At 49.2% G+C, this 26,107-nt stretch overlaps 1 protein-coding gene across 2 annotated transcripts in view; it reads left to right on the top strand.

Moving 5' to 3' along the window:
* Positions 1 to 26,107, top strand: part of LOC137432886 (IQCJ-SCHIP1 readthrough transcript protein-like) — a 406,244-nt gene that overhangs the window by 351,308 nt on the left and 28,829 nt on the right. For both annotated transcript variants that reach the window (XM_078783701.1, XM_078783702.1), the window contains one exon: positions 5,831 to 5,951. In XM_078783701.1, coding sequence (XP_078639827.1) covers positions 5,831 to 5,951 — 121 coding nt within the window. The remainder of the gene's footprint in view (positions 1 to 5,830; positions 5,952 to 26,107) is intronic.

The raw sequence follows: 26,107 nt of genomic DNA, 5'->3' as shown, positions 1-26,107 counted from the left end.
GACGGTGGGTATGTGATGTTCCACCCCGTGCTTGACAGCCACCACCGAGAAGTTGGGCCGTGTGAGGGCCGGGAAGCTGGCGAGGAGGTGGGTGAACTCGTCCGCTGCCGGGAGCGTACAAACCAACCTCGCCGGGATCGGACTGCTCAGCAAGCTGCTTGGCGAGCCGCTTGGTGAGCCGCTCAGGGAGCTGCCCAACGAACTCCTCAGCGTGCATGCCAGCAAGCTGAACGTTTCCACCTGGACGAGGCGCCTGTTCTTTACATCCACCAACAGCCCATTTGCACACAGGAAATCCGCACCGAGCAATGCCATGGGCACGCTGGCGGTTACGAAAGTCCATTGAAAGCGTTGCCCTCCGAACCGCAGGGAGAGGCAGCGCTTGCCGAAGGTGCGTATGGGCGTACCGTTTGCTGCAAGCAGCGCGGGGCCCCGGCCCGCGGCTCGCTTGTCGGATGTGGAGGCGGGGATAACGCTCACCTGTGCACCCGTGTCACAGAGGAAGCGACGTCCGGACAAGGTGTCCATGACAAACAGGAGGCTGCCGGAATGGCCGACGCTCAGGGCCGCTACCGAGCGCCAGCCTTGTAGTTTCCCAACTTGCCGAAGGAGCACGGCGGGCAACAATTCCTCGCCTTGTGGCCAAACCTGGCGTGGAAATGGCACCAGGTTTGCGGCGAAGGCGGAGGCCGCGGTTTTTGCGGTGGTGGTGGGCGGGGCATGGCGGCGGCCACGCGGTGTGCATCAGCCTCGAGATCCATGAGGTGTGGTGCATCAGCATCAGCGTCAGCCCCGGGATCCGCGACGGCCGCACCGAAGCTCGCCCGCGTGTCACACGCCGCAAAAAACTTGTCGGCCTCGACGGCCAGCACGCGCGGTTCCTTTATCTTGGAACCGGCCAACGCGAGGCGTACCTGGGCCGGCAGCTGGCGTAAAAAGAGCACTCGGAATAAAAAATCCGGTGCTTTGTCCCCCAGTAGCGACAGCATGTGGTCCATTCGGACCGATGGTCGCGTGTCGCCGAGGTCGGGAAGGTCCAGGAGACGGTCGGCCCGTTCGTCCTCTGTGAGGCCGAACGTGGCGATGAGGCGACGCTTGAGCGCCTCGTACCTGTGGTCGGCCGGTGGGTTCCGCAGGACGGACACGACTCAGGCGGCTGTGCCGGGCCCGAGGGCGGCGATGACGTGGAAATAGCGCGTCTCGTCCGCCGTTATGCCACGAAGCTGAAATTGGGCTTCGGCCTGCATAAGCCATATCTCCGCCTGAGCTTCCCAAAACTCAGGGAGTTTCACCGCTACCGCGTTGCTGCTCGTCATGGCGCGTTCTGTAGGTCAGCGTCGGCTGAACTAGTCGAGGTTACCAATGTAGTGCGGTGCAATGCGCATGACTTGTCTTGCCAATAAAGGAAGCAACAACGTATGTAACCACAAGTGTCTTTATTCCACGGATCAAACTATAGCACTGCCGTGCTCGGGGCTGTGAGCCCCGTGTATATCCCGAGGCCACGCCTACCCCTCGGGCATGGCCGACACCCTCCTGGTGCGCGGAATGATGTCATCGCGCCAGCGAGCCATCGTGTCCGCCACAATAGCATAATATTAATGTTGTCACAAAACAATATTTATACGAATAATGTCCCCTCTCTCCAAGCGGTTTTCTCTTTGGCAATCACGTGTCAACGAGTATAAATAGCATATTGTGCCATGTCGTTGAAAACCCTTATCGGAAGTAAAAATATTATCAATCAAAACATGTGTGATTACCATTTGAAACAGTCGCCACTGCTGTTTAACAGTTGTTGTTTTTTTGTTTGTTTTTTGTATACAAGATCGAGGCTCGTGTAAGAGCTAACATTAATGACAAAAAAAAAACCCAAAAAACAAACGGACACATAAGATGAAATAAAGGGAACAGGAGACAAGATGGCAAGAGAGGGGGGAAGCACACAAGTACAACATTTGAGAGCAGGGACATTGGTAGATCATTGGGAGGTAGAGGGCTTGGGGGGAGGAGGCGTGGGAAGGGGGGTGGGGGTGGGAGAGGTAAAAAAAAATACATGGACACTGCCAGGATTTTTTTTTTTTTTTTTTTTGTATACAAGATCGAGGCTCGTGAAAAAGCGAACATTAATCACACAGAAAGACAAACCGACACATAAAACATATAACATCGGGAGCGGTAGACAAGATGGGGAGAGAGGGGGAAGGACACAAACACAACATTTGAGAGCAGGGACAGAGAGACATGGAGACTGAGAGATCTGTGGGAGGGAGAGGGCTTTGGGGGGGAGGAATGGGAAGGGGGTGGGGGAGGGGGGGTGGGAGAGGTATAAAACATATGGACACTGCCAGGACTTCCAGGAAAGAAGTTGGAATTTGAAACAAGGTGGATCTGGGGTGAATTAGTGGGGGTAGAAAAGATCAAGGTTTTGGATGGGGGAAGATAATAGATGGTGGTGAACAGCTGTTTTAAAGACCTGAAGGGAGGAGTGGGATTGAAGGGAGTGAGGGAGTTTGTTCCAGAGGCGGGAGAAAAGTGGGATGAAAGAGTGAAGGTGAGCAGAGAGCCGAGATTTCAGCAGTTTAACCATCAGAGGGTTGCTGGCAGATCTTGTGCGACCTGTAGGAATATTTGGGGGACAGAGCACAGTAGAGCTGGGGGAGCAAGGCCAGAGAGGAGTCGGTAGAAGACAGAAAGACCACCTACCTGCCTGCGGTGATTGAGTGAAAGGCCCTCAGAGATAGCTTCATCGCGGGAGATTCCAATGATTCTGAAAGCTTTGGTTTCAACAGCGTGAACCCGAGCTAGGTGTGAGGCAGGAGCACCGGCCCATAGTGGAGAACAGTATTCCATTGAGCTGCAGATGAAAGCCTTGTATGTGGTGAGGAGCTCAGGTGTGTCTCGGAAGGACTTCGCACGACTGAGGATGCCCAGTCGGCGACTGGCTTTGGAGGCCAGCTTGGAAATGTGGTTTTCCCAAGAAAGATCATGGCAGATAGTGAGACCCAAAAGCTTGAGCGACAGAACTTCTTGGAGAGGATTGTTGAGAAAGTAGATGGGAGGGTTGTCCAGTCGATCTTTTCGGAGAGACATAGTAAGAGTGTGAGATTTGTCAGGATTGAAAGACATGTTCCACTTGTTTGACCAGTCTGTGATTTTGTCCAGGTCTTCAGAGAGTGAGGAGGCTGCAGACTGCCGATCTGAGTGAAGAGGAATGGAGCGGCAGAGAGTGGAGTCATCAGCAAAGAGATAGAGAGGATTTTCCAGAGAGTCGGAGAGATCATTGATAAAGACCAGAAAAAGCACAGGGCCCAGAACACTGCCTTGGGGAACTCCAGCCTTAACAGGAAGGGGAGATTAGAGAAATCCATTCAGGGCCACACGTTGACTACGAACAGAGAGGAAGTCTGCAAGCCATGCATGGAGATTTCCATGGATACCATAGGAGGAGAGTTTGGTGAGCAGAGCTGGGTGCCAGACCGTATCGAAGGCACGTGATATGTCAAGGGAGACAGCTCTGATTTCCTGTTTGGCATTGAGGACCTCCATCCATTGTTGAGACAGCAGAAGCAGCATGTCCAGAGAAGAGTGACCTGGTCTTAAACCAAATTGATGATCAGAGATCAAGCCATTGGGGAAGAGGAAAGATTTCATATCCGAAGCAATGATGGATTCCATGACTTTGCTGATAATTGGGAGCAGGCTGATTGGTCTGTGGTTGCAAGGATCTGTTTTTGCACCTTTTTGTGTAAAGCGGTAATGTTTGCTGATTTCCAGGATGCTGGCAGATGACCTTGAGCAAAAGATAGGGTGAAAAGAACAGAGAGAGGGTGAGATAGAGCGGAAGAACAGGATTTTAGGACCCGTGGGCTGATGCCGTCTGGTCCAGTTGCAGAATCAGATTCGAGGTTAGACAAACTTCCAGGAAAGGACTTCCAGGAAAGAAGTCGGTATTTTAGAAAAGTGGATCTGGGGTGAATTAACAGGGGTACAAAAGATCAAGGTTATGGATGGGGGAAGATAAGAGATGGCGGTGAACAGCTGTTTTAAAGACTTGGAGGGTGGAGTGGGATTGAAAAGAGTGAGGGAGTTTGTTCCAGAGGCGGGAGAAAAGAGGAATGAAGGAGTGAAGGTGAGCAGAGAGTCTCGATTTTCGCAGTTTAACCATAAGAGGGTTTCTGGCAGATCTTCTGCGACCTGTAGGAATATTGGGGGGACAGAGCACAGACAGAGAGCTGGGGGATTTAGGCCGGAGAGGATTCGGTAGAAGACAGAAAGACCACCAACCTGCCTGTGGTGAGTGAGTGAAAGGCCCTCACAATCGGCTTCATCGCAGGAGATTCCAATGATTCTGAAAGCTTTGGTTTCAACGGCGTGAAGACAAGCGAGGTGTGAGGTAGGAGCACCAGCCCAGAGGGTAGACCAGTATTCCATTGAGCTGCGGATGAAAGCCTTGTATGTGGTGCTGAGCTCAGGTGTGCCAAGGAAGGACTTCGCATGACGGAGAATTCCCAGTCGGCGACTGGCTTTGGAGGCCAGCTTGGATATGTATTTTTCCGAGGAAAGATTATGGCAGATTGTGAGACCCAAGAGATTGAGTGACAGAACTTCTTGGAGAGGATTGTTGAGAAAGTAGATGGGAGGGTTTTCCAGTCGGTCTTTTCGAAGAGACATACTGAAAGTGTGAGACTTGTCAGGATTGAAAGACATGTTCCACTTGTTTGACCAGTCTGTGATTTTGACCATGTCTTCAGAGAGTGAGGAAGCTGAGGACTGCCGATCTGAGGGATGAGAGATGGAGCGGCAGAGAGTGGAGTCACCAGCAAAGAGATAGAGAGGATTTTCCAGAGAGTCGGAGAGATCATTGATGAAGACCAGAAACATGATGAAGACAGTAAACTGAAAGGGAGGAAACACGGGGTCTGTTCAGATACCAAGCAGCTAGCTAGGCCCTTTCTAAGACAGCCGTTCTTTATCAACTGTTTATAATGGCGTGCATGCTTGAATGTTTAAGCTACTTGGTGAACGATCTACAAGAAACTTGGTAACTGAACACACCCCTGACATTCTCGAGGCCTGGGCCATTGGGCCAAGCTCTTCTGTAATCGCCATACCCCACAGAGGAATGATCGTTCCTGCTGCTTATATGATTATAAATATGATTATTATGATGATAAATATATGCCAAATGGTTATAAATAGGCACTTAAGGAAGGCAAAAGGCTAAAAGAAAAGTATCGACTGACACTATAAAATGACACAATTCTTCCGATCTGCTAAAGCAGTTTGTTTCACGGGCATTTATAAAGGCTGTTAATTTAAAATAATTCACTCTAGATGATGGACCCAGATTGCGTATATCATATTCCCGTCAGGAAGCAATCCATTGTTACCCGGGAACGCCAGGTACTTTTGCTAATTTAAAATAATAAACACATATAACTGTTTCCACTGATAATTTGATGAATTTATTCTAATGTATGAATATCATAAGAATAACTGAGCTATTAATTAACATTGGGATACTTATATATAAGGCCGAAGCCCAGTTCAGGCTATACATATACCGTATGAAGCACTGTCATGTGCTGCCGTTGCTCATGCTTGGGGGCTGGGAGGCGACATTTAACCATTTGTAATGCCTTTCCGTACATTACACCCAATGAAGCCAATTTGAGGCACACCTTTCAGGTACATTGCCAAAACACAAGTAAAAAAACAAGGTTGGAAATTTATGTCTTTATAGCCTTCTCTTTTTGCTCTTTAAATATTTATCTTAGCCTCGAAAATCTCTTTGTAACCCTCCTCGAACAATTTTCCTCACCTCCAGCCTGCAGAGCGGAATGAATCTTCAGATTTGCTTTGTAAATGATAGCGGCAGCGATCGAGAAAGCGACATGGAAGGAAGCAGCAAAACCGAGACAAGTCCGGAGACACCTGTCTCCCCCATGGTACTGCAATTTATCCCCACAGCTGATCCTCTCCTCCTGCTCCAACTCCTCCACTTCCTCCAACATTCTGTCAAACCCCATCACCCCCCACATTTCTACCTGCCCTTTCAGTCTGATTTATATTATCTGTGAAAATATTTAATTTAGCAATTTAACTTTTAATCACTGTTTCGATTTTTACTATGATCATCACAATTAGTAAGACGATTTCATTCATTCAGATTATATATATATATATATATATATATATATATATATATATATATATATATATATATATATATATATATATGTATATATATATATATATATATATATATATATATATATATATATATATATATGTATGTATGTATGTATGTATGTATGTATGTATGTATGTATGTATATATATATATATATATATGTATGTATGTATGTATGTATGTATGTATGTATGTATATATATGTATATATATATATATATGTATATATATGTGTATATATATATATATATATATATATTGTTACGTGCTCCTCCCCAAACCCCCTGGTCACGGTGTACCTTTGAACCCCGAGAGGAGTCACGGCAGAAAAATGTGTTATTCTGTATGTCAAAGATCAATGGTGAAGCCACATCAATTGTTACCAACAAACAAATATTGTATTAAGATCACACAAGAATAACAGTACAACAATAATATTAATCAAAAGTACAATCAATATATATCCTATGATGGTACCATCAGTTTCATAATATATAACTCACTGTGCTCCAAGTGAGTGAAAGAAGAACATTCCCAATGTCTCTTTCCCGGCTTCAACCCAAAGTTGGTTCCGGTTTCAAGCCAAAGTCGATCCCGGCTTCAAGCCAAAGTCGATCCGCTCCAGTGATCGTCAGAACGATGTCTAATCGAGACCAGAATCCCGTTGGGTTGACAGTCACAGTCACGCCGCCAAAGCTGCGCAACGGCGCCCTCAAGGCGATTGGGAAATCCAAAGGCGCCCTCCAGGCGACTGGGAAATCACACCCTCGGGTATGGACGTTTCATGGCTCATAGTCGGCGAACCACAAATTAACCTTCAAAATCCACGTTGCACACACACACGCCAGATAAACGTCTGAACGCAGTGAAAACGGCTGAAGCGAAGCAAAGAAAACTTGCGCGACGCGCAGAGCGCGAAGGTCAAAATGGCCGACGGCCCGTACGCGAGACGTAACGGCCCGACGATGATTCTCTTCGGAATGGACCGCAAAACCTGACATGCAGGTTGATCTGTCACAGCGATAACAACTCTGTCGCAGGAATCCCTTTCCTGGGAAACCCAAAGTTCACTCGTGACTCTTGCTCGCCAACGTTCACTGCAGACCGCAAAGCAACTATGCTTCTTCTCCGACTCACTCGCTCTGCCTTCTTTTTTCCTCTTCCTCTTCCTCGTCGTCCAGTGCCGGTTTCATTTAAACATTAACTTTTTTTCCTTTTGAAAATAATAATTTATTTTTCCCTCAAACGACAACAATAATAATACATGGAATCAAAAATGTTTACAGTGGATGAAAACCACAACAATGGAAGTGACGAATCCGTAACAATATATATATATATATATATATATAGTATATATATATAGTATATATATATTATATATATATATATATAATATATATATTGTTGCAGTTTTTAGAACTTTCACTTTGTCAATTTAGTAGTAAATTTCCTTATAAATAACCCCTGTGTACATTTCCCCTTAATTGGGTGTTAATTGAAATGAGTGCACCTTAGTTAGTGCACATTGCAACACGTAGCAAAGCATAGGCCCTTCTAACAGTTATTTCATTATTATGTGTTTCAGTTAAGGCTATGTTCCCAATAGATGAATCTACGTTGCATCAATCAATAGGAGTAGGCCCATTTTCCCTTCAAAAGGGTGCGAGTGGTTTTCTATTGCCCCAAGACGCCATTACCATGTGCTCATCTCGGAGAAGAAGGGGGCGTGGCACCTCATCGCCATCAGAGGTGGAGTCAGCCAGCCCTAACCACCAATCAGCACCGCGGTGAGCCACCCGGTAGGCGTGCCCTCGTAGCCCGCGGCTTGATTTCGGGGAGGGCAATAAAAGGATGAGTGAGGGACTGCTTATGCAGATGAGTGAGGGAGCGCGAATCAAGAAGTCAAGTGAGGTTCGTGTGAGGTCGGTTCTGTGGAAGAAGGCGCTTGAGGAGGTACGAGAGAGAGGTGAGAGATGCTGCTTCACAACAGCCCCCTGCAGCGTGCAGCTTTGACGCGCTGCCACGAGTATCCCGCCGTGCGAACCCCAGAGTGCGGAGAGTCGGCGGCTGCTCGCCTCCAGTCCTGCACGGAATTGAACCTCACCCCTCCAGCCCTGTGGTCCCACCTCATCCCTCCATTCATACCTGCCTGCAATTTCCCCATTCGTGTACGTGAGTTTGTCTTGTTTTGTCTTGTCCTGGGAATAAGTTAAGCCTGTATAAGCTAAGAATTGCACTGTCTCTGCTCTTTCTTTAAATTACTTCGTTCTTCTTCTTCTTTGGGTTTTGTGTAAATAATAATAAATATCTGTTCTCCCTTTACTTTGGTTTCTTTCTCATCCGATCGCTTTCGTCCCTTCTCTCAATTGAGTACCTGTGGCACGATTTTTGGCCGAACCGCTTTACAATCGGGTTAGTAATTGCTAACGGCTCGGATTCCGGACTGCTAAACCGCTCGGCAAAATACCATCTTGCCCGGGATTCGAGCGGTTCTTGTCTCCCTGTTTTGCGGAGGGATTGATAAAGGTATTCGGGCTAATACCTGGACCAATAACCCTGATCAATCCCCCCCGCAAAGGAGCGTTACAAGTACCAGGACTGGGGGAATCGGCCAGTGTAAAAGACAAGGGGATTGACCCCCCCCCCCCCCTTTGTAAGGAGAGCGCCGACCCCAGAACCGTAACAATATATATATATATATATATACAAATAGTATATATATATATATATACAAATAGTATATATATATATATATATATATATATATATATATATATATATATATATATATATATATATATATATATATATATATATATATATATATATATATATATAGATATATATAGATATATATAGATATATATATATATATATATATATATATATATATATATATATAATATATATATATATATATATATATATATATATATATATATATATATATATTAAGCCGTTCAGAAATTATATGGTGTGAAATATTTTTTTCTTTCAAAAACGCATACCCTCTAATTTTGTGAGGTTGGACATTATGAACAAATCTGACAACTTTCAGGTGGATCAGTATACATTAAGTGACAGCTCAAGTCATAAGTATAAATGAAAAAACAACCAATTTTTCGGAAAACCAGTGATTTAATATATCTTTCAATGCTTTAATTTTTATATCATTTAATTACTCAAAAACATATTTTTCAATTAAGAAAATTATAAGTCATATGTCAAATGTTTTCACATGATAGAAACCACTGTCTTTATCATATTAAGTAGATATCATTAGGTTGTGTTGTCCTCAAAGAAATGTTTCTTCAGTGGCTTTCTGATCAATTTCCTGTGTTGTTCTACCACTTGGAAGATGAGCTGACGCTGTTCTTCATCATGAGTGAGGGCAAGGTTGAAATCTGTAGCCAACTTTACGGCACGTTCAGCACAATCATTGACCACACGTAGTGCAGAAACTTTTTCTTGGGCAAGAATATAGTCTTGATTGGAGCTCCATGTTTCAGGATCGCTTTTAAGGAACTCCTTTGACAACTTCAGAGCACAGAAGAGATTGAGAGACCTTCTTGTCACAAACTCAGCTAGCTGCCTCCCTTTGAATGCGTGACTAGCAGGAACATGAACACTTCTCACATCTTCTTTCATCTCAGGCTTTTCTAAGGAGATTACCACATCCTTTTTCACCTCCACTGCAATTTTGTCAGAGAAGAGAACTAAGCCAACCATATCTTCACTCAAATACCATAGATGATTCCTCAATTTTGACAGAGCCGTCTTGGCAACTTTTTGATCGACTTCAGAGTAGTCTTCCATAGCCTGAAGAAGGTGTAAGTCATTGGAAGGTGCATTGCAAGTATCATTTGCAGTGAACCATGCTTTTACATACAAGGTGACTGTGAAGAGACAAATACGTCTTAGTGACTGGAATTCATGTGCAGATAGCTGAAACTGGTCGCGAAAACAGGATATCTTGAGGCAGTATATGCCTTTAGCCATCCGGTGGGCTGAACTTTACATGTCCTTCCACATTATCTCCAAGTGTGATGAGAGCCAGTCTAATGAATTCCAAATAGTCATCTCTTGGCTGTTTGTCCATTAGTTGACTGCGAAGAAAAGTTATTGCAGAGTCGCGATTGTTTTCAAACCAAACCTTCTCACTGCCATCAAGGCTTGTGGCAAGTGATGCAAACTTGCTTGTGTCAATGGCAGTCCAATGCTTCTTAAAGCGACCGAAAATGCCAATTTGTGGTCCAGATGCAACAAAGAATGTGTCAAATACAGCTGAAGCAATGATTTCAAATATGTGATGCCAACAAGCCAAAAACAGTAGGCGTTTGTTTAAGGCAGTTTGAATGATTGTGATTGCACTCATATGGAGTCCTGTATTTGTGCTTGTTGTGTCAAAACATAATCCAGCAAGCCATTCAGACACACCATCCCATTCATTGATGAACTTAATGACTGCTTCTCCCATCAGGATTCCAGTACCAGATTGAAGTTTTGGAATGCCAAGAAGCTTTTCTACGTCTTTTCCAGATACAACAACAGGCAAACGATCAGCCATTGTACCATCATTGTCTGGCATCAGCTTGCCATCAAAATGTACAACAAGAGGCGTATCAGGCGAAAAGTTTTCCTGAATAGTTTCTCCAATTGACTTGCGGACTGTCCTTCGAGCTTCATAAAGTGAAGTTGTTGACAGTGTCAGTCTGCTTACAGGGACCCCAGCAGCTTTCAGTGCAGGACCAATGATGTGCATTGCTTCACGTGGTGTAGTTCCAGTTCTATCCAAACTTGCTGCAACTAAAGGGTCTTCTACGATGCAACGTTTGTCCATCTTCATAGTCATTGGAGTTGTTGCTCCTGATGTTTCAGGCGTATCGATTTGTTTTGAGAAATATTTGTTAATCTCCACAGGCTCACCATCATTTGCAGATTCTTCACCTGTTGATTGCGATGAATCATCCAGCACTTCGTTAGGGTTCATCACCATCTGTTTTTTTGCTTCCTGTTCTTTTTCATTGCGCATCATCTCTTCACCTTGTCGTTTCTGTCGTTTCTCTTCTCGCTTTTTGAACTGCAAGTCTTCTCCGGTCATTATCATCTTCCTGGGTCCTCGTTGATCTTGAAGGAACTCAAAATCCTGTGGAATTTTGATAAGCTGTTCAGAATTAGCATGTGATAGATCAAATAGCTGATTCAGTTTATGGCTCAAAGCAGTCTCCAATTGACACTGCCTCTCGGTTCGCCGTGCCTTGTTTTTCCTAAGAAGGACATACTCCTGATAGAAAGCTTTAAGTTTTGCAATTGCATTTGGTTTGTGCTTTGTGGGAATGTTAGCCATATGCCAAAACTGAAGCACATCATCAATGACATTTGAACAGCTTCTTGGAACATCCAGTTTGTTGATCTCCAAATCGAAGAACAGACGACATAATACTTGACGATTGGTGGGTAATTGATTGCCCTCAAGTGCCGGAATCATTTCTCCCAGCAACCAAATGCTGAGAGAATCCCTTGTTTGATAACCTGCTGCAACTGCTGCACTCATCATTGGTTGATTACTGCAAAAAAGGGAAAAAGAGAAACTTTATTTTTATACAAATATCAAATTCTTGCATAATAACATATATAATATGCAATACATTGTATAATGTATAGTGTATACTAATACATAAGCGTTACAACGTATATATATTATATTGTGGCAGACACGAAAGCTCACTGGCGCGAGGGCATCATTCTGCGCACCAAGTGGGTGGCGGCCACGCCCGAGGGGTAGGCGTGGCCACGGGATATACACCGGGCGCGCAGCCCGGAACGCTCCAGTGTTACAGTGGAGCTCTTGAATAAAGACTCTTACAACTTACCGCGTTGTCCGCTTCCTCCTTGCTTACAAGCAGCGCGCGTAACACCGTGCTTCATTGTTGACCTCCGACGTTCTGGTCAGCCGTCACTGACCACCCGAACCCGCCACAGCCATGGCAACCAACGCGGTAGCGATAAAGCTCCCCGAGTTCTGGGAAGCTCAGGCGGAGATCTGGTTCATGCAGGCCGAAGCCCAGTTCAGGCTTCGACGCATCACGGCGGACGAGACACGCTACTGCCACGTAGTTGCCTCCCTCGGGGCCGGCGCGGCTGCCCGCGTCGTGTCGGTCCTGAGGAACCCACCGGCTAACGACAGGTACGAGGCGATCGAGTGTCTCCTCCTCGCCACGTTCGGCCTCACTGTGGACGCACGGGCCGATCGCCTCTTGGACCTCCCCGAGCTCGGTGACACGCGACCGTCGGTTCGAATGGACCATATGCTGTCGCTCATGGGCGACGAAACCCCGAACGCTCTGTTCCGGGCGTTATTTCGACGCCAGCTGCCGGCACGAGTACACCTCACGTTGGCCGGTTCTGTGACAACGGAACCCCGTGCGTTTGCGGCCGAGGCCGACAAGTTCTACACAGCTTTGGACACGCAGGCGAGTTTCGGTGTGGCCGTAGCGGCTCCCGAGCCCGAAACTGCTGCGGGTGCCCACCCCTACTACGCGACGCACCGCGTAGCCACTGAACCTCCTGCGGGTGCCCACTCCTGCTCCGAGGGGCGCCTCGTGGCAGCCGCCATGCCCCGCCCACCACCACCGCGGAAACCGCGGCCTCCGGCTTCGCCGCAAACCTGGTGCCATTTCCACGCTAGATTCGGCCACGAGGCTCGGCAGTGTCGCCCGCCGTGCTCATTCGGCAGGTCGGGAAACGCCTGGGCCGGCCTTCGGTAGTGGCACTGAGCGCCGGCCGATTAAACAGCCTCCTGTACATAACGGACACCTTATCCGGGCGCTGTTACCTGTGCGACATGGGAGCGCAGGTGAGTGTCGTTCCTGCCGGTATGTCCGACAAGCAGTCCGCGGGCCGGGGCCCCGCGCTGCTTGCTGCCAACGGAACGCCCATTCGCACGTACGGAAAACGCTGCCTTTCTCTGCGGTTCGGAGGGCAGGTTTTCCGATGGTCGTTCGTGACTGCCGACGTGCCTATGGCCCTGCTCGGCGCGGACCTCCTCTGTGCCAATGGCCTGTTGGTCGACGTCAAGCACTGAAGGCTTGTCCAGGCTGAGACGTTCAGCTCGCTCGCTTGCGCGTTGCCCGCCTCGTTGAGCAGCTCACGGAGCGGCTCGCCGAGCGGCGTGCTGAGCAGTTTGGTTCCGGCCAGGTTCATTTGCACGCTTCCGGCAGCGGACGAATTCACCCGCCTCCTTGCCCGTTTCCCGGCCCTCACGAGGCCCACCTTCTCGGCGGGGACCGTCAAGCACAGGGTGGAACATCACATCCACACCGCAGAGCCACCGGTCTACGCCCGGGCACGCCGCCTCGAGCCGACAAAGCTCGCGGTAGCTAAAGCGGAGTTTGCTATGCTGGAGCGGCTCGGCATCGTGCGGCGCTCCGAGAGCGCTTGGGCGTCGCCGCTCCACATGGTGCCCAAGCCCGGCGGGGGATGGCGACCGTGCGGGACTACCACCGTCTCAACGACGCCACCACCCCCGACCGCTACCCCGTCCCCCATATTCAGGACTTTTCCGCCCGCTTGGCGAATATGTCCTTCTTCTCGAAGGTGGACCTCATACGCGGTTACCACCAGGTCCCCATCAAGCTGGAGGACATCCCGAAGACGGCTGTCATCACGCCGTTCGGTCTTTTCGAATTTCTTCGGATGCCCTTCGGTTTGAAGAATGCGGCTCAGGCATTCCAGCGCCTCATGGACAGCGTCTTGTGCGACTTGGATTTCATCTACGTCTATCTGGATGACATCCTCGTCGCAAGCGCGTCCCGCGAAGAGCACCTACACCATCTCCGCACGCTCTTTGAACGTCTGGGCCAGCACGGCCTGATCGTGAACCCCGCCAAGTGCCGGTTCGGTGTCGCCGAAATCGACTTTTTGGGGCACAGCGTCACCAGGCACGGGGCCATCCCCCTACCGGCCAAGGTGGAGACGGTGAAGGCGTTTCCGCGCCCCCGCACGATCAGGGGGCTCCAGGAGTTCCTGGGCATGGTAAACATTTACCACCGTTTCCTGCCCAGCATCGCCCAGCTCCTGCGCCCCTTGCACGAGGCCCTCCGAGGGAAGCCGGGCAAAGGTGACGTCACCTGGACCGAGCAGATGGACGCGGCGTTCGTGGGCGCGAAGCTCGCCTTGGCTAACGCCACCATGCTCGCGCACCCGGTGCCCGATGCACTGATCGCCCTCACCACCGACGCCTCAGACTACGCGGTGGGCACGGTGCACGAGCAATGGGTGCGTGGAGCTTGGCAACCGCTGGTGTTCTTCAGCCGGCAGCTTTGCCCGCCCGAACGCCGGTACAGTACCTTCGACCACGAGTAGCTCGGGCTCCACCTGGCGGTCAGGCACTTCCGCCATCTGCTCGAGGGCCGTGCGTTCACGGCCTTCATCGACCACAAGCCACTGGTGTTCGCGATGGGCAAAGTCGCTGAGCTGTGGTCGGCCCGGCAGCAGCGTCACCTCTCGGCCGTGTCCGAATACACGACGGACATCCGGCACGTCGCGAGGAAGGACAACCCGGTGGCGGATTGCCTTTCCCGGTCCGTTGCCCACGCGGTCCACCTCGGCATCGACTATGCCCGGATGGTGGCGGACCAGGCTGCCGACCCCGACGTCCAGGCCTTGTGGACCGCCATTACGGGCCTCCGCGTCACCGAGGTGCCGTTCAACGGCGCGGGCACGGCCCTCTGGTGCGACGTCTCCCTCGGGCGGCCTCGCCCCATCGTGCCCGCGGGCTGGCAGCGCCGGATTTTCGACTCCATCCACGGCCTGTCCCACCCGGGCACGAGGGCCTCCCAGAGTTAGATCGCCGACAAGTTTGTCTGGCATTTCTCCGGAAGGCCGTCCACGGCTGGGCCAGGACGTGCCTCGTGTAACAGCGCGCGAAGGTGCACCGACACACCCAGGCCCCATTGGCCCCGTTTGCGGTGCCGGAACGTCGGTTTGACCACGTTCACGTGGACCTGGTGGGACCTCTGCCCCCCTCGAGGGGTTTCACCCACGTCCTGACCATGATGGACCGCACCACCCGGTGGCCGGAGGCCGTGCCTTTGGCATCAACGACGTCCACCGTCTTCGTCTGGCACGTCTTCGTCCGGCACGACGCCCACCGGACACCACTGCGGCCCCCGTACGACGGGCCTTTCTGCGTGCTGGGGACTGGGGTGAAACATTTCATCTTGGACATCGGCGGCACTCCTGACCGTGTCTCCATAGACCGCCTCAAGCCAGCCCACCTCGACGTGGACCACCCACCGCCGGTGGCTCGGCCCCCACGTCGGGGCCGCCCCCGGCGGGCGGACCCCCAGCACTGCCCAGCCCCGCCGGCACGCCGCCCCCAGGGGCTGCACCCATTACGGGTGCAGCCAGAGGCATCCCAGCTGGCATCCCTGCACCCCGGACGCCGCCAGTCGCCAGAGGGCGCTTCGGCCGGGTCATCCGTTTACCCCGCAAACTGGCCCTCCAGGTGCGCGGGAATTCTGGGGGGGGCGTGTGTGGCGGACACGAAAGCTCACTGGTGCGAGGGCATCATTCCGTGCACCAAGTGGGCGGCGGCCACGCCCCAGGGGTAGGCGTGGCCACGGGATATACACCGGGCGCACAGCCCGGAACGCTCCAGTGTTACAGTGGAGCTCTTGAATAAAGACTCTTACAACTTACCGCGTTGTCCGCTTCCTCCTTGCTTACAAGCAGCACGCGTAACACCGCGCTTCAATATAATATATACGTTAGCTCATTCAAAAATTTGGGTCTGTTGAGCTGTCACTTATTTATAATGGAGTGACTTGAAATTTTTGCTCGTGCAGCATTTCGAGGAAACTTTGTCTTCCAAGATGACAATGCACAGCCTCATCGTGCTCGCATGATCCAACACTTTCTTGCTGACCGTGGTGTAGAGCATATGGAGTGGCCTGCCATGTCCCCGGATATGAATCCGATAGAGAACTTTTGGGCAGAATTAACGCGTCAAATCGACCACTTGGACCAGCAGCCGACCTCTGTGCGTGAATTGCAGTAGGCTATTGTCACTGCATGGCAAGCGATTCCTGTCCACACCTTGGCAAATCTCGAGAACAGCATGCCTCGATGTGTACGTGCTCTCCTGAATGCTCGTGGGGGTTACACGAAGTAATGAACTGTAATTTTACTGTCCGTAATCCCAGTCGTAATTTAACTTTTGTTTTTGTTAAAAAAATTTTTGGCTAATGTGCAAAATAAAGAGATACTTCTGGAAAACGTACAGAAGTTTAACACAGTACTTTCCATTAATTGAGTTCGATATCAGTTTACATCACTTTCAAGGATCAATTTATTTGTTTCGAAATGTCAAATGTGGTTTTTGTTTCTTTTAAAGGTCACATTAACAAAATCTAGAATAATTTCAACATAATTCCAATGAACTTTTGGTTCTAAGTCATCTTGAAAAGTAAGTTCACCCCCACAAAAAAAATATTCCATATTAAATGCCAAGTCTGTATATATATACATATATATTTATACATATATATATACATATATATATACATACAGACTTGGCATTTAATATGGAATATTTTTTTGTGGGGGTGAACTTACTTTTCAAGATGACTTAGAACCAAAAGTTCTTTGGAATTATGTTGAAATTATTCTAGATTTTGTTAATGTGACCCTTAAAAGAAACAAAAACCACATTTGACATTTCGAAGCAAATAAATTGATCCTTGAAAGTGATGTTCACTGATATCGAACTCAATTCACGGACAGTACTGTGTTAAACTTCTGTACGTTTTCCAGAAGTATCTCTTTATTTTGCACATTAGCCAAAAAAAAATTCAACAAAAACAAAAGCTAAATTATTACTGGGATTACGGACAGTAAAATTACAGTTCAGTACTCCGTGTAACCCCCACGAGCATTCAGGAGAGCATGTACACGTCGAGGCATGGTGTTCACGAGATTTGCCAAGGTTTGGACAGGAATCGCTTGCCATGCAGTGACAATAGTCTGCTGCAATTCATGCACAGAGGTCGGCTGCTGGTCCAGGTTGTCGATTTGACGCATTAATTCTGCCCACAAGTTCTCTATCGCATTCATATCCGGGGACATGGCAGGCCACTCCATATGCTCTACACCACGGTCAGCAAGAAAGTGTTGGATCATGCGAGCACGATGAGGCCGTGCATTGTCATCTTGGAAGACAAAGTTTCCTCGAAAGGCTGCATGAGCAAATGGAAGCAATGTTTTTTCCAGAATGACCCTGTACTTGAACTGGTTCAGGTTTCCATTCAGACCAACCAGGTCAGTTTTGCCCCCTGCATGAAAAGCAGCCCAAACGGTCACCCCACCACCTCCAGCTTGGACTCTTGGCACTATACAATCTTCGTTGTGTGCTTCATGCACTTGTCTGTGCACTCTGACGCGGCCATCTTGACGATAGACCAGAAATCTAGACTCGTCACTGAAGGTCACGTGATTCCAGTGTCCTGGTTGCCATTGACGGTGCTCTCTGGCCCACTGCAATCAGCGCTGGCTGTGTTGTCTGGTCAGGCGTGGCTTTCTCATGGGACGCCTGGTACGACTCGTCGTTCCACTGAATCCAGGTCGAAATCATTTCGGCTGAGGCGGGGTGGGCGGAGTCAAACTGCTGCCACACGTGACCGAACCTCTTTCTTGAAGTCATCCGACAGTTCCGTGATGGTGGTTTCAACTCGTGACACGATCACATCTGTCGGTATTCCTTTCGGAGTGTCCGAAAAGTTAAGGCCTTTTCTTAATACACTCATCTGTGACTATGAAATGTTTACCGGAGAGGTTAACCACTCATCGGTCCTGGAGTGAATCGCTGGCGTTTCCATCGTGCGTGCACCAGATTGTCTTGGAGTGCAGCAAACTTTTTCTCGTGCTTCTTTTTCACTGACCCGACAGTGGCGCTGGCAAAGTTTGAAGCTCCCTTTTCCACGCGAGTCCATTCTGCCGTCGTTAAGACCATGCGGATCGCATCAGCAATCCGGTTTGTTCGGGCGGTGCGTGATCTGATCTGTTGTGGCAGATCGATACATGCAGATGCAAAAACCTCCGACCCATGGCGTGCATGATCCGATGTGCTTTGTATCCTGGAAGAGGTGGTTTAAAACGTAGAGGTTTGGGTAGGACATCTTTGTTCAGGCAACGATGGTTGAACCTCAGATGGGCCTTGGTCACTTCGATCTGCTCCACAAGTTTCGTGTACAGTTGACATTGTCTAGCTACGCTTCGCCCATGGCTTTCGCCAATAATATCAAGTAATTATACGCACGCACGAACACGGATTTTGAGACCGGTTCGAGTGAGGGTTAACTACCAACCGATAAACACCTTGAGATGTGCACTGACCAAGGTCAGAGACAAAATACGAAAGAATGATTGCACAGGTGTGGTATACACCATTCCATGTGACTGTGGTGGAGAATACATAAGCGAGACTGGAAGAACCTTAGGCCAGATCTTACCTCGTGCGTGCCCGTTGCCCGGACGTGTGGAGAGGTAAGTACGTGGACATACGTACGTTGACGTACGTACCAAAAATAAGGCCTCACTGTCCGGAAGTTCGCATATCGCAGTTACGATTAATCGCAAATTAGTTTTAATGGCCAATTATTCAATTTTTCGAACTGCGAGGCAGAAACAACAATCACACATGGTTCCTTCGCTGTAGCTTGACCGTACGTGCAAATAAAAATTAAAACTTTCATCGTTCCTTCGGTCTTCGCTCTCGTGCTTCGCCGTTCCTTCGCTCTCGTCCTTCGCTGTTCCTTCGTTCATGTACAAAACGTATGTGTTTGCTAAATAAATGGCCATAACTTGGTAACCACTTGTCCGATTAATAGCAAACCTTGAAAAGGCACATCTTCAGGTCCCCAGCAAAATACCTGGCAAGTTTCACTTAGATCGGACCAGTGGTTGTCGAGACACAGCGGTCACAGACATACACACAGACAGACACACAGACACACAGAGATTGCTTGCATTATAGAGAGATGAACACCAGAAGGCCTTTGAGTGTAATCACCCAGAAAGATCTGCTATCGCCAAGCATAGAATAAGGGCGGACCATGTTCCCCGATGGGACAATGTGAATTTGCTGGCGGCATCCCCGAACCGTGCCAGGAGGCGAATACTGGAGGCATGGCACACTGGCCAAACGAGGGCACCGTTGACAGAGGAGACTGTGGCGTTACCACAGGCATACGGACCACTCATTCATAAATACACCAGAGAGACACCGATGCTGGGAGGAGGACAAGGATAAAGTGGGACATAACCGACACAGGCAACAAGGACAACAAAACACAATACACCGCTCAAACACACACAAAACACTTGCAACACAAGCCGATCACGGGTCTATGGTCACGAGGTCTCGCAACACAGCTTTGTGATTGGTTGATAGAATAGGCCCACCCCTCCCCCCAGGTATATCTGGGAGGAAGTGAACAAGGGAACTTCTCTTGATGAAGGCTAGTGGAGGCCCAGCGCACGCTGGGTTGCTGGCTGAAACGTTGTTTTTTTTAAAGACAAAGCTATAGGTTGGAGAACAGAAAAATGGATGTCGTGGATATATATATAGCTCGCAGTGTTAAGTGTGGAATGTTCTAAGGAGATTGTGGCTGGCTCAATAGCGCAGTGGGCTGTTGACGCGTTATCAATGGAGGTCCGTGGTTCGAGCCCCGCATTGAGTCAGAATTATTTCACACTTAGCCCCTCGCAGGAATTTGATTCCTGTTTCTAAAATACATATATATATATATATATATATATATATATATATATACACAGACTTGGCATTTAATATGGAATATATATCTTTTCTTGACGGGTTTACTTTCTGAACTCAGTATATCAATCTGGTGAGTTTCTTTTACCCTTCGGTGATGTCTTTGTTGAAAGAACCATGTCACTGATTGTCCTTCTCAGCAAGAAGTCAATAACAGGATTATATCACAGGTGGCGTGATAAAATGTAAGGACAGGTACATTTGACGATTGGCTTCACAATTGGGTATATAAGGGTTGTTGCATTCTGTATTAGCGGAAAACAACTGCTGCACATCTCCAAAAGTTATTTCCGCTTCCTCTGTAGATGGTCCGTCAACTTGACAATGCTGTTTGTCATGGAGTGGTGGCTTTACGAAATTCTGGCATGAAACAGCGTGCTATTGTTCGGCAGTCTGGCATCACTCAAGGTCAGGTGTCAAAGATCCTGAAACGAAATGCTCAGAGGGGTGTCCCTACTCCAATACCGAGGCCAGGACGTCCACGCAGAACCACAAAGAGGGATGATCGCCAGCTGCACCGGTTAGTCCGCAATGGCCGTACCAAGTCAGCTAATCGGCTTAGGGCTGAGTGGCAGCAACTGACAAATGTGCCTGTATCCAGAAGGCTAGTCAACCAACGACTGGTTCAAGCAGGCTATCGTGCCAGGCGTCCCCTGAGAAAGCCACACTTGACCAGACAACACAGCCAGCGCCGATTGCAGTGGGCCAGAGAGCACCGTCAATGGCAGCCAGGACACTGGAATCACGTGACCTTCAGTGATGAGTCTAGATTTCTGGTCTATCGTCAAGATGGCCACGTCGGAGTGCACAGACAAGTGCATGAAGCCCACAACGAAGATTGTATAGTGCCAAGAGTCCAAGCTGGAGGTGGTGGGGTGACCGTTTGGGCTGCTTTTCATGCAGGGGGCAAAACTGACCTGGTTGTTCTGAATGGAAACCTGAACCAGTTCAAGTACAGGGTCATTCTGGAAGAAACATTGCTTCCATTTGCTCGTGCAGCCTTTCGAGGAAACTTTGTCTTCCAAGATGACAATGCACGGCCTCATCGTGCTCGCATGATCCAACACTTTCTTGCTGACCGTGGTGTAGAGCATATGGAGTGGCCTGCCATGTCCCCGGATATGAATCCGATAGAGAACGTGTGGGCAGAATTAACGCCTCAAATCGACAACTTCGACCAGCAGGCTTCCTCTGTGCGTGAATTACAGCAGGCTATTGTCACTGCATGGCAAGCGATTACTGTCCAAACCCTGGCAAATCTCATGAACAGCATGCGTCAACGTGTACGTGCACTCCTGAATGCTCGTGGGGGTTACACGAAGTACTGAACTGTAATTTTACTGTCCATAATCCCAGTCATAATTTAGCTTTTGTTTTTGTTGAAATTTTTTTTGGCTAATGTGCAAAATAAAGAGATACTTCTGGAAAATGTACAGAAGTTTAACACAGTATTGTCCGTGAATTGAGTTTGATATCAGTTTACATCACTTTCAAGGATCAATTTATTTGCTTTGAAATGTTAAATGTGGTTTTGGTTTCTTTTAAAGGTCACATTAACAAAATCTCGAATAATTTCAACATCATTCCAATGAACTTTTGGTTCTCAGTCATCTTGAAAAGTAAGTTCACCACACAAAAAAAATATTCCATATTAAATGCCAAGTCTGTATATATTGTTACGGATCCGCGGGACGGCACTCCCGTTAGCAAGGGGGGTTTAATCCCCTTGTCTTGTTAAGCTGGCCATCCGACCGGTTCTGGGGGTATGATGTCATGCCCGGTCAGCGCTGAATAGGGTATTAGGCCAATCCTTCCTATGACCTAAGTACCAGCGCCTTCCGGTACGCAAGGAAATACTCCCGCCCGGGCCTCAGCGTAATGGATGGATTGCGCCGAGCGAAGCGAGCCGCGACGCTGGCCGTTAACAGATTACTAAACCCGATTATAAAGCGGTTCGGCCAAAATCGTGCCACAGGTACTCACTTGAAAGAAATCACGAAAGCGATTGGACGAGAATGAAACCAAAGTAAGGAGGAACAGGTATTTATTTACTACTATACAAAACCAAAGAAGAAACGAAGGTAATTTACAGGACGAAGAGGAAGATGATACACAGTGCAATTCTTAACTATACAGGCTTAACTTATACCCCAGGGACAAGACGAACAGAACAAACTCATGTACACAAAAGGGGATTGCAGGCAGGAATGGCTGGACGAAGGATGAGAAGGGTCCGTGCAGAACGGCAGGGCTGGAAGCGAGCGGCCGCCGACTCCCCGCACTCGGGTTCACATGGCAGGGCTGCTGGAAGCAGCGTCTCGGAGCTTCACGCAGCTGGTCTCTCCTGCCTTCTCACCGAAGTGTGCGTCTCTCTCAACTCCAATTCTTACCTTCTTTGTCCAACTCATCTGCGCATCTCGTCTTCGGTATGGGCCTCGCGCCAAGGGTTTTATAACCACCCCCGTGGAACTCTCTCTAACTTGCCAGATGTTTCTTGCCACGCCCCATCAAGCCATGCCCACCGATTCCTGGTTGGTCGCCAGGGGCTCTTTGGCTCCACCTTTGATGATGAGGTGGGGCCACGCCCTTCTTCTCCGATGCTGGCCTCGTGGGCAATGGTGTTTGGGGCGATGTGGAGCCAGTAAACACAGCCCCATGCAACTTACTGGCACTTTTAGGAGGCCATTGGGGCTTTTGAAAGGGATCTATCTCATTTGATTGATGCAACGTAGAGTCAACTATTGGAAACACAGCCTTACCTGGAACACATACTAATGCCATAACGATTGAGAGGTCCTATGGTATCCTACATGTTGTACATGGACTAACTAAGGTGCAATCTTTAATTAACAGCCAATTAAGGGGAAATGTACACAGGGTTTATTTATAAGGGAATTTACTACTAAATTTACATGTGAAGGTCCTAAAAACCGCAACACCGCAACACAGCACCCTCATTCCTCACGGCATGTCTCGGGCTGAAAAAAAAACTTTAACTTAATGTGACACGCAGGTGTAATACCCTCTACTATTAACCTTGCCCTTGAGTGCGACAGTTTTAAAACACAATTAAGTATGTCCCGCCTGCTACGTTGCATCCTACCTAACAGATTCACACCCACAGAATAACCGAATTGCGGAATTATTTTCAAGCTACACATTTACGGTGGGGAGCATTATTTACAAGACACTATTTGTATTTACATGGCAACCCAGGACCTGTCATTTGTTTTGGGGAAACAAAAAGAAAACTGTGGGAGGGAGGAAAAACCATGCACTGCATCGACACACCACCCTCACATGCCCGGGGATGCAGAATTTTATTGCCATGCATCCCCGAGCATGCAAGCACCAAAGCACCAATACGCACCAATCAAGCAAGCACCAATCAAGCACCATCCAGTGCTACATTGCACACACAATAAAAAACAAACTGATCGTCTTCTTTCTGCTCTGCTCCCTCTGCTGGCCGATGTTCCTTCCAGATGTTGTCTTTCTTCGTGGCTTGCTGCCTATTTGCACAATAATAAAAAAGCACAGAACGTGTTCATTTTTATTTATGGCCCGCAGGGGCCAACTACGGGTGGTCCACCTGTAGGGCAAAAGGGGCCACCTCACCGTGGTCCGCAAGCCAACTCTTCCTTGGCCATCATGGCCGGTCCCAGCAGAGGGGTCATGCCACAAACGTGTGGTCCATAAGTGTGGTGCTCGGCCACAGAACTGTGGTCCATCAGTGCGGTGCTTGGCCGCAAGACGTGCGGTCCATAAAGTGGTGCATCGATCCAGGCAGCTGGCAGCGGCGGCTCGGGCACACAAATGCGCCTCCCGCACGTTCTCCCTCAGTGCCCAGAGAGCACGGTCCATGGGGGGGGGGGGGGGGAGGAAGACAAAGCAGAGTCAGCGAGGGCAAGGGTGCAAGGGTACACATCAATAAAGGCAATGCAGAGGTGAGGTGCGCCTGGAGATCGAGCAGAGAAAGCTCGTCCCTAACGTACGTCACCCTCCCCCCCCCCCCCCCCGTCACCTACTCTACCCTCGCCCCTTACCCCATATTTACACAACAATTTACACATTTACAAATTCCGTCACTATCGTCTCATCTTCCCCATATCTCCCCGAATTCCAAATTCATCAACAATCCCTCTAACCAAATTTGCCATCACCCAATTCATCATCAATCCCTCCTAAGGAGGAAGAGATGGAACAACCAGCACAATGTCTCACCCACGTCATGATGCATCTCACATTCCCAAAAACATCTGCACACAAAAATAAACAAACCCATGGCATGGCGTGGAGTAACTCCGGTGAGTGGGTGTAGATGGTGCGAGGAGATTTTTAATCCTAACTACTTTCTAAATGACATTAACACACTTTGCACTACCCGGGGTCTTTCCCTGCCAAACCATTGGCTATCTTACACTATGCGGTTCTAAAAACCGAACTCCCATTGACCAAACTGTGGTGCTCATCAATTTGGGCTCTCACTCCCCCGATTCAACTCCCTGTGCCTTCGCACAATTTCGGGGCTGAGTCGTGTGGCTCCCCTAGCAGGTCTACTCACCTGCACACCTCCGCCACCGCAGTTGCCTCCGAGCTTACCTGCTCCTTTACCCTAACCTATCTAACTGGGGAAGGCCCTCCCTGGCACTGGGCTACCCGAGTCCGTCCTCTGGATCCTCGGGCCCCATTCACAACAACTCTACCGGCTCCCAGAGCCCACCTGCGGCGTCACCTGGCCGACATCCTCACAGTGGCGGAGTGTCCATTTAACCACACACACTAACAGGCCACATGCCTAGCCATTTCCACGTCACTAATGCACCCATCCAAACACCATTCTACCACACGCACCACAGATGCCAATATCCACCACAATTTACCTATGCCCTCTACCTAACTCTTAAACTACCCTCCCCGGGTATTCGTGAAAGGGGTCCATCTTCCCCATCCACTCACTCCACACCATCCATTCCATACTCCATTCCATATTAGCTATTACACACAACCATTCTCCATACACCTGTTCATCACTTGCACACCTGTGCTCACACACCCTGCACCCTCCTTTCCTCCCAGGCTTCTTCATTCACTACAGCCATTCACGCACATTCACAATACTCTGCTCCATCACCTCCTTCACACACACGGCACCATTCACGAGCATTGCCTCATTTGCTCAATAGAAAGATTCTCACACACACGGCATCATCTGATCTAACTACTCCCTTCTAAAACTCGCGCTTCCCAGTCGCCCCTTATACTATTGCGCCCACTCGTTATTATAATCCTCTAATCTGCTACGTCCCCTCTACAGGTACATGTCGCTACTTAACCCTACAGTTACCTATTGTCATTTCTCTAGATCCCTAATCCATTATCCAAACCCTCCCTCGGCGAGCTTACACTGCCAAACCCCATAAACTATAGCTCATGTGCCCGGGGATGTGAGGGATGGCAGAGTTGCCATTCCTCTACATCGGGCATCTCCCACTATCACCCCCCCCCCCAGTCCTCTGACACTACGAGCCCCCTTCACAAGAGGTACTGGGTCCTGCCTCGGCATCTAAAGCCAAGGCAATCCACGAAGGTGCCTGCTCGCCGGTATAAGGTCTTATCCGGTCGGCATGGATGATCCGAGGGAGGGCTCGTGGCCCCATTTTGATCTTTACGACCACGTCACAGACTTGCGACAGGACTACTCCCGGGCCTTGCCAGGGGGAGGTGAGTTTTGGGCTCCTACCCTTCCGCCTCCGGGGGTTAAAGAACCAAATCTTCATCCCCGGAGCGTACTGGCTCCCCTGACTCCGGTGGTCGTACCTGCGCTTCATCTTGGCCCCCGCCAGATGGAGCTGGCGGCAGGCAAAGGCATGGACCCGCTCCATGCCTTCCTCCAGGTGACGTGCGGAACCCTCCCTCGGCGGTGTATCGGTGGTGTCTGGCACGGGACCGCATAGCAAGTCGGCGGGAGCCCGCAACTCCCGCCCATACATAAGCAATGCTGGACTGCATGCGGTGGCCCCGTGCTGGCTGGTTCGGTAGGCCATCAACAAGTATGGGAGAATGTTCGTCCC

The sequence above is a fragment of the Myxine glutinosa genome, chromosome 8, assembly GCF_964187855.1.
Source record: "Myxine glutinosa chromosome 8, kmMyxGlut1.1, whole genome shotgun sequence".
Taxonomy (NCBI): domain Eukaryota; kingdom Metazoa; phylum Chordata; class Myxini; order Myxiniformes; family Myxinidae; genus Myxine; species Myxine glutinosa.
This window is presented reverse-complemented; position numbering and strand designations above follow the sequence as displayed.